Source organism: Osmerus eperlanus, chromosome 19 (genome assembly GCF_963692335.1).
Source record: "Osmerus eperlanus chromosome 19, fOsmEpe2.1, whole genome shotgun sequence".
Taxonomy (NCBI): Eukaryota; Metazoa; Chordata; class Actinopteri; order Osmeriformes; family Osmeridae; genus Osmerus; species Osmerus eperlanus.
This window is the reverse complement of record NC_085036.1, coordinates 8,761,481-8,771,243: the sequence shown is the minus strand read 5'-3', so window position 1 is coordinate 8,771,243 and position 9,763 is coordinate 8,761,481. Positions and strand designations below refer to the sequence as shown.

The 9,763-nt window shown below is 51.4% G+C and overlaps 1 protein-coding gene across 1 annotated transcript in view; it reads right to left on the bottom strand.

Annotated features, from left to right (window-relative positions):
- uvrag (UV radiation resistance associated gene) overlaps positions 1–9,763 on the bottom strand; it is a 73,768-nt gene that overhangs the window by 54,676 nt on the left and 9,329 nt on the right. The window contains 1 exon segment of the mRNA XM_062485585.1: positions 4,572–4,677. Within this exon segment, the coding sequence (XP_062341569.1) occupies positions 4,572–4,677 (106 nt within the window).

The window sequence follows — 9,763 nt, the reverse complement described above, 5'->3', positions numbered from 1 at the left end:
ACCCTGAGCCCTGGTGCTTCTCTCTGGCCGAACTAGACAGAGCACAGGCCTGGGGGTTCAGGATGTACAGTACGATCCAGAGAGAGACTGGAGGAGGAGGATAAGCAGGGAGGGAGAAGAGGAGGGCAAGAAGGGAGGGAGAGAGGGAGGGCAAGGAGGGAGGTCAAGAAGGGAGGGAGGGCAAGAATTGAGGGAGGGCAAGAAGGGAGGGAGGGAGTGATGACATCTGAAAGAAGGCGGAGAGAACAAGGTGAGGGGAGGAGGAAGTGAGAAGGTCTAGGGAGGGAGCACCGGAGGTGTTCAGAGTTCCTCGCCACCCTGGCAGTGTGCTGGCTGCAGATGGATCACGTGTGAGTGACTTGAGGGGACGGGGTGAGAGAGAGAGCACCGGCCAGTCAAACACAACCGTGATCATGAGAGGACTTGACAACCCACAGAGAACTCGATGCGTTGATATTTAAAACAAAGTCATTCCAAACTAACAGCCTAGCACCTAATCAACTAAGGTTGATGGGGGTAGTGTGTGTGTGTGTGTGTGTGTCCGTGTCCAGATGGCCTCCAAATGGTCTCCGTTAGAGCAGAGGAGGAGAAGCGCATAGGGAGATTGTTGTGCTGCTGTGAAAAATTTGGTATCCTGGTACATCTAGAAACAGCAGACTGGCAGTACTGTGGTTTGTGGGGGGGGGGGGTTGTCCTGGGGAGAGGGGGGACGAGAGGCTTGTGCTTTTCATTACCCAGAAAACCCCCAAGTCCCATTAGCTCCCTCAGAACAAGCCACCTAATCTAAACCCCAATCCCGAGACGAACGCATTCGCCACGCTGCCTCTTCGCAGCTCCCACTGTCAGGACACGATGAAGACAAAAGGACGAGAAGGAGAGGCGGGAGAGCAGGGATGGGGTCATGTAAAACAACCCAGATATGTTGTCATTATGATCCATATCTGGCTATTTTTATCTGGGAAAATGTTCGGAGCGGTGGCCTCGTTTGCCCTTGCGCTAAGTTGTGTCGGTGCTTACCAAAGGCCTTATCTCATCTAACATGAGGACATGAGAGGGGCGCTGGTGAACCCTGAGCCCTGGTGCTTCTCTCTGGCCGGCCTAGACAGAGCACAGGCCTGGGGGTTCAGGATGTACAGTACGACCCAGAGAGAGACTGGAGGAGGAGGATAAGCAGGGAGGGAGAAGAGGAGGGCAAGAAGGGAGGGAGAGAGGGAGGGCAAGAAGGGAGGGAGGGAGTGATGACATCTGAAAGAAGGCGAAGAGAACAAGGTGAGGGGAGGAGGAAGTGAGAAGGTCTAGGGAGGGAGCACCGGAGGTGTTCAGAGTTCCTCGCCACCCTGGCAGTGTGCTGGCTGCAGATGGATCACGTGTGAGTGACTTGAGGGGACGGGGTGAGAGAGAGAGCACCGGCCAGTCAAACACAACCGTGATCATGAGAGGACTTGACAACCCACAGAGAACTCGATGCGTTGATATTTAAAACAAAGTCAATCCAAACTAACAGCCTAGCACCTAATCAACTAAGGTTGATGGGGTAGTGTGTGTGTGTGTGTGTGTGTGTGTGTGTGTGTGTGTGTGTGTGTTTGCGTGTGTGTGTCCAGATGGCCTCCAAATGGTCTCCGTTAGATCAGAGGAGGAGAAGCGCATAGGGAGATTGTTGTGCTGCTGTGATAAATCTTGAAACAGCAGACTGGCAGTGCTGTGGTTTGGGGGGGGGGGGGGGGGGGGAGTAAGTGATATGTCTGGGGGTGACCCAATGCCCTTCACTACTCTGACAGGCTCATGGCTGTCTGTCTGTCTCTGCCTGTCTCTCCCTCTCTCTCTCTGTCTGTCTGTCTGTCTGTCTGTCTCTGCCTATCTCTCCCTCTCTCTGTCTGTCTCTCCCTCTCGCTCTGCCTGCCTCCAAGGTCTGGGGAGCATCATCAGAGGGCAGGTCACTCGTCAACATCTCCACAGGGGTGTCCTGCAATCTGCCCTCGCATCTCTCTCTGGGATCCATTGGCTGGCCTGCGGGAGGCCTGCAGCGCTGTACACAGCCAAATGAGAACCAGCACGAGAGAGCGTTACAGCAGCGCAATGGGGAGGGGGGGGGGGGATTGATTAGTGCGAGGGTACATACTTGAAGAGATAAGGTGGAACACGAGAAGGGCAGAGGGGCAGATAGGTGGACATCCAGTGGGGCACATACTTGGGACAGATAAGAGGATGGAGAGAGGGAGGGATGGATGGATAGAGAGATAGTCCTCCATCCCCAAACCCTCTTTAATTCCTCTGATCAGTATCGGGCTTCCCCGCTCTGGAGGCTAATGAACACCAGAGCACCCTGGTGTACAACATGTCCCAATGAGCCCCACCAAGTCCCCTCCGCTGCCGGGAATGTTAACCTTGTTATTGAGCAGCCTTTATTTTGACAGTTGCCTGTGGCTTGTGTCCCACACACACCCACAGAGACACACAGACGCACACATGCCCAGAGATAACCATCGCGGGCTGGATCAGAGTACAGGCTGATAGGGCTCTTATCAAGGCCTTCTGAGGCCTTAGCGGCAAAACAGAGGGGTGTCAGTCAGAGGGGGCGGGCAGATAGAGCCTCCATCTCCCCCAAGTGTCACGACCCTCATGTGGCGCAGGAATGCTGCCGCTCGCGTGTTAGCCACCAGCAGCCCTGGCACGAATCGCACAGCCCAGGAGCTCGTCCTCTCAGTGCTAGCCTTCATAGCATATCAGGCTTACATGTGTGTATGGGTATGGAGACGTGTGTGTGTGTTTACGTAGTGTGTGTGTGTGTGTGGGCCGTCGCAGCCGCCGCAGCGTTGCAGCGTGCCTGAGTCAGCGCCAAGATCAATGGACAGCTGGTCAGCTGAGCAAACAGGCAGAAGGCAGGACCCGGCCGTAACCCTGGAGATCAAGAGCAGAGAGTGGGTGAGAAGGTGAAGAGGGCCAGGAGCCGCGCTGGTGGGCTCAACTCTGCCCTCTTTGATCCACACTCACTCCACTATAGTGGAGGGAAAGCCAGAGAGGGGGGGGGGGGAAGAGAGAGAGAGAGAGAGAGAGAGAGAGTGAGAGAGAGAGAGAGAGAGAGAGAGAGAGAGAGAGAGAGAGAGAGAGAGAGAGAGAGAGAGGGGTCAGAGAGAGAGAGAGAGAGAGAGAGGGGTCGGAGAGAGAGAGAGAGAGAGAGAGAGAGAGAGAGAGGAGAGGGTTCGGAGAGGAGAGAGAGAGAGAGGGTCGGGAGAGAGAGAGAAGAGGGGAAAGAGAGAGGGTTGGAGAGAGAGAAGGCTACAGAGGACTCATACAGAGTTCAGGAGAGACGTGAAAGACCCATCACACAATGCTCCCCTCTTTCTGAAGCCCTCACTCACTTTGATGGTCTTTAAAGAAGAGCCGGCCACTCCTGGTAAGTGAAGGAGATGCATTGCATGATTTACCAGCCGAGGTGGACTGGGAAAGGCCTGGGAATGTTTCCTTGAGGAGTCAATAGCAGCCGCAAGGATGTTTTTATTTTTTAAAGGGAACATTGTGCTGGGTGTGTTTGGGAGAGGAGAGACTGGGTCTCTGTGAGGGATCCAGGCTTTGGTGCTGTTAGCCTGTCAGAGGTGGTGACTGGAGAAAGGAACTCAAGAAGTGGGGCATCAAAGGCTGACAGGAGGGGACAGCTGTCTCGGAGGTGTGGAGGGAAACAACAACAGAGAGCTGTCAGGGAGCCCCCCCCCTCACCCCCCACCCCCCCACCCCACCCCAAACACACTCCCCATCCCCGGATCTGGTGTCTGTGCTGACAAAGAGCAAACATACTCTCTCTCACTCCCTCCCTCACACGTACAAAAACAGGCACTCACAACGCACACACTTTGGTGGAATCCAATGCGCCAAAGGTGGCTCTTAGCATCTGAAAGTCTCCCTGGGCCGTAACACCAGGTAGATGTCCCCCCGCCGCAGGGGCCCTTTCCTCACCAGGAGGCGGGCTTTTGAAGTGTACGTTTACCACAAACACGCCAGTCAGACCTGGATTAGCGCTGCGCTTTCACAGCTGCACGGCTGCCAATTCCAAATATGTTAAATATGCTTTTCTTTCTTCTGGTCTGGGTCTTTGTCAAGGATCCGGCCAAGGTGGAAACATAAATAGCGGGGGGTTTCGTCAAAAAGCCTCCCCTCTTTGGGAGCCAGGGGGCGTTCAGTTCTCTTAGGCCATCAAAACAGAAGATATGATGACTGCCTGAGGGCCCTAATGACATATTTACGAAGCTCTGTGTAATACAAGATATACAATCTGCTAAGTATTTAGTAGAGCGACGCCCCGATAGATTATTATTCCTGCCTGATCTCGAGGAACTGAGAAGCAGAACATGATCCATCAACACCTCGCCAGAGAACACATGGACTGGTCTGGCTCTCTGCAGAGCAGAGGGGGGCACTCCAGGTTCTTTTAGGCCGATTTCGAAATGTCGCTTTCGAAAACATCGTCAGGGTTTCGAAGAGTTGCGTTTGGGATGAGCACGAGAGCCCCGGGTGAGTCTCTGATGCGCCTGCGTTCAGGCGTGGGGGGGGGGGGGGGGGGGGGGGGGGGAACTCACCCGTTCCGTGCAGGCCGCAGTCGTCCGCAGCTTCTCCTCGATCTCCTTCCCGATCTTCTGCACCGTCACCTGGGTCTGCTTGATGGCTCTCTGGGCCGTGTGGAGCCTGGTGGAGGAGCACAGGCAGGATTCAAGCACCGGCCAAACACCGCTCAATGACATTTATCACAGGAAACCAGGGAACAAGTGTCCCATGTTTATACCGGACAAAGTCCAAGAGACATGAACTGTCTAACAAAGGAGGCCTGGAAGATTCTCGGGGATTCATGACCCCCGGAAGGGTAAATAAACAGTCTGCAAAGATGAACAAAGGGCAGAGAGTGCAACGTCTATGTCAGCATTTATGTTTGCATGTCTCTTGTGCTTTCTGTTAGCGGGGTTTGTTTGGAGGAGTGAGAGGCGGGTCGTGAGTCATGATCATGTACATGTGTGTGATCCTTGCAGCCTTCGTTCACTAGCCTCACTGTTTCTCCTCCTGGGGTTTCTGCATTATGTACCCTGTACCCAGAAATGACTGAAAGTTAATAAAAGTTTAATATGAACAAAGCACAAAGTAGGTATGGAGAATATTGTCTGGGGGGGGGGGGGGGGGAGGAACACAAAGGGCTTCATTAAAAATAATCCATGATGTATTCTTTTAGACTCAAGACACATATCAAGTTCTCAAATACCGCAAACCACAATTAACCACACAATTTTAATCACTGTTATTTTTTTAAACATTAAACCAGAGGTTTGGATCAAATGTCATCCTATGGGACCTGAACATATCAAATCTGGAACGTTTCAAGGAACCTCAGCAGGTCACCTAATGAACAAAACCTTTTTTTTTTCTCTTTTTTTTACCTCCCAAACCTTTAAATAACAGTTAGGCCTACAGATGTCAATGTCCTCTGAGGAGGTGGAATGATAACAACATCACCAGAGTGACAAGCCAGAAGGTTATTGCTGCCATCGATCACAGAGCTGATTAACTCCAAGCATGCTTTCAACATGCTCATACATCCAGATCTCATGTGGAGAGACAGACCGAGCTTCCCACAAAAGTGCGGCCCGGGGGAGACGTGGTCTAAGTACAGCAGACAACCGTTCCACATGGCTGCCATCTTCTCCAGAGACACGAGGGTCTTCCAAACACGAAAAGGAGGGCAGCGATTAACAACGGCGTCGAGAGCCTCTTTCGTGTCTAATTTATAGTGGTGCTTACTCGTAGATCGGCATGAATCTCATGTCTCCCTCTGGCTCCATGCTGAGAACGGCTCCACCAACTAGGCTCTCAGTGGACCATGTGGTTAGCCGGTTCTGGTTAGCAGATTCCCCTTTTGCCATGTTCCCACATTGGAGTCACTTCTACCCCCCCCCCCCCCCTGCCCCTCCCCCCCAAACTCCAAGCCACATCATACGACCTCTATCAGGGACACATTCTTTCCTCACTTCTCCCTGTCTGTTCATCCCTCCATCTTTCTCACTCCATGTGTTGTTCGGCATTAGTGAACCCTTGGGGCCGTCCTCTTCTCACGCTCGGCAGGAGTCAGTCTAACACTCGTGGACGGCTTTTGATATTCACGCCGCAGCCTTCCTATGACCAGGTAACGCCAAGATATCCCGCTCAAACCGCAACGCGTCGTACTCTCTCAAATCGAGGCGCCAAAAGCCCGGCCAAAACATACAAAGCATTTTCCCAGCGAGCAGCCTGCGATTACAGTTACAGTACCACTGGCGTGTTGGCTGATTCTGGTTCAGTTGGTGGAACCACAAGGAGTCTTCAAAGGGCCCAGAGCCTGCAGACAGTCCCATGTTTGGGTCAAAACACTTTGTAAAAGCCTGGTCCTACACTTCAGCACCTTTTAAACTGTCATCGAGAGCCAAGTCGACACGGCGGTTCTCCTTCCCTCCGAAACCTAGTCCTATTTTGCTTTAGCTGTGCCTTTTATTCTAAAACTCTAATGCTGTAAGACATTATGACCGATATATTATCAAGTGGAACAGACCCTCCGTCGACTTGTTCTTCAACACTTCACACTTAGAGGCAGGATACTGCGGTGGAGTCTTTAGGGCCACAAAAGAAAATAATCTTCACATGCCATCCATCTGCCGAAATGGATCCAAAAGCAAAACTAAATTGGGCTGGTTGATGATTGATTTCATTGTCTGTGGGACTGCTAACCCCTGGGTCCACACACCCATGTTCCCCCAACAGAAGAAGTTCCAACTACAAGCACTCCGGTACATTCTTCTTCCGTCATTTTTCCGTCTTTGCGTCACTCTCGTTCCTCAAAATGTGTAACGAGTCTGTTGGGGATCTGCACTACATCATGGGCCTTCAGAGGAAGCACTAAAAGGTGCAGCTTCTAACTGGGTTCTACACGGCCGGAGTGGGACGCAACAACTTGTGGGCTGCAGCTCATAAGGGTTGCGGTCATGTGGAGAGTTATGACTCGGGGTTTGCGGTCGTGGGGGAAGTGGAAGGGGGGGGGGGGGTTAGTACTTGCTGTAGGGGGGAAATGACTTATGCTAAGGTATGCAGTCACTTTGAGCTTTCATGATTTGTTTTGTACTCTCCCTAGAGAATGTAACCGAAATCCAGCTGGCTGGGGGAGTTTCGCAAATCCAGTGGCCTCTTTCATAGCGTTGGATACAAGCTTCCATAGAAACCTCGGGATATTACTGTAGGTGGCATGAGCCCCATTGGAAAATAAATCATCGCTGTACCTACACAACTGGTGAGTTTAGGATTTCCCAAACAGAGAACAAATAATCTCCTCAAGAACCAATCACCTTCTCCCCCATGTTATCCTGCCTGATGAAGCGATAGCTACTGGTGATAGTCCTTGGGAACTTCAGAGAAACGTCACTTTGACAGCTTTATCTCTTTAGGTGATTGTGACCGAGGAATCTGATATGGTCACTTCCCCCTAGGTTAACCGAGTTATCTCCCCAGGCTTTCACGCATGTCTGCCCCCATCCCAGCTCCCCAGTCTGGGCCTTGGCCCTGCCCATCAGGCTCCATGTCAGCCTCTGGATCAGAGGAGCAGAGGCTGGGAGAGGTGGGGAGGCCCTGGCCCCCTATGCCCACACTAGGGCACACAAGCATTGGGCACACCTCCAGATAACACACTCACCCCTGTGAACCATAACAACTTTCCTTTTCTTCACCATGAGGGCTGGCAGCTACATGACAGCTTAGGCTTCCTGGATAGGACTCTCTGACAGGATTGTAATGTGCTAAACCCTTGATGTGAGGATGATTAACATCTAAAAAAGGTACATTCCTTTGACCCTACAGCATTGGCTAGTGTTAGTGTGACTGGTAAAATCTTATTTCCAACAATGTTTGAAACGTTAAACCCAATGTTTCTCCAATAAACAGATTGTGGAGGTCTTGTTAGCGAGGATTCTTGCAGATGTCGGACTGAACATTTTGATGGATTCACGAGTTCATGAAATCAGTGAACGTTGAAATAAACACAAATTACCTTGACTCTGAGCTTTGAGTCAGTACGTACTAACTCCATCCAGTGGGCCTGGAGACTTGTGGGGGGGGGATTGCCCCTACCCTGAATCACTGTCCATGACGCTCACCACTACAGCCTGTTTATGTATTTATTTACTCCGCTGATGAACTTTAAATAAATATTTACGACGGTCTGTGTGCAGCCTTACAGCCTTGCAATCAGGTCCGGACAACAGGGAAGAGCAGATGTGACATCTGGCTCGCAGAGATAAGCAGGAAACAGAAGTAGGGTTCGAGGAAGAGATGGAACATCACGTCCTCCATCCCCTCTGGATCCCCCCAGCGACCGCGTCGGAACAGGGCCCGTGTCACCGCCCTGCATCGAGCTGGCGATGGCGGAGGTGTTTGTGTACTGTAGGATTAGATAGCTGAAGTCTGGGCAGGACTCCCCTGGCGTTCAGCCACGTTCTTTTCTTTTCTCCGTTTGCATGAATTCAACCCGGCCACCTCCTATCGCGACGCAGTTTTTGTATTTTTGCTTTTTGTTTTGAGAGGCCGATTTGGCACATTTTGCGGCTCTTTTGTGATGGAAAGAAAACGAGGATACGGGCTGAAGTGATGTTGTTTCAATGAAAACAGTAGAGGGAGGGAGACAAAAAAAGAAAAACATTTTTTTTCTTTTGTAGTGTGATACGACGGGATTTCTTTTCTGAAACGCTTTTCTATCAGGTGACAAGAGATTAGGGGCCTTGTTGACGTTCCTCGTCCCCATCTACACCTCCACTTCCTGCCGTTTATAGATACGGGTCAGACAGGGAGACAAAAAAAACAAAAAAAACAACACTTCCCAATCAGGCCTCCTCTCTGTCAGTCAGTCTGGGACAGCTACATTTGTCTCCCACGCTTCAACGAGGCTCCTGGAGATTTACGCTTGTTATTCACCCTGGAAACCTCGGGGTGGTGAGAATGCCGACAAATTTATGACTTGCTTGAGCGATCAGATCCAATAGCAATAGCTATTCACACCATGACCACATTTTTGCCACTTGCAGGAGCTGAAAATAGCCTGCGTCGCCAATATCAACCAGGTCAAAACAACAGCACTGGGCAGACCCAAACCAAACAAACACCTTGCACTCTGCTGCATACCTGAGCTTCACTGGCGAGGAATGTCAACACTTTACACCCCCCTTTCACCGTTCACCTCCAATTTCACTATTGCCTCCATCTGCACATGGAGAGATCAGATTGTACCTCCCTGGAAAAATCTTTTTTGGCGGACCTGAACATGCACCGACTCTGAGGAGATGGGTTTTGTGGAGCTGTGAGCCAGAGACCCTTACACGACCACTCTGGGAGAGAGGGAGAGAAGCGAGACGTCTAAGACAGGCTGCTCCGGTCATGTGATGAGGGGCCTGTGCACCCCGTAGATGATTACAGATGTTACAGGTTAGGGAGTTATAGGGAGTCAGTTGGCTGAGCGGTTAGAGAATCGGGCTAGTAATCAGAAGGTCGCTGGTTCGATTCCCGGCTGTGCCTAATGATGTTGTGTCCTTGGGCAAGACACTTCACCCTACTTGCCTCGTCCCTGTCCCTGTACTTACTGTAAGTCGCTCTGGATAAGAGCGTCTGCTAAATGACTAAATGTAAATGTTACCTCCCCTGTCACAAGAACCACCTCCTCACCTCGCACTCAACCCCTAACTGACCTGTCACATCGCTAAAACCGTCAAGAGTG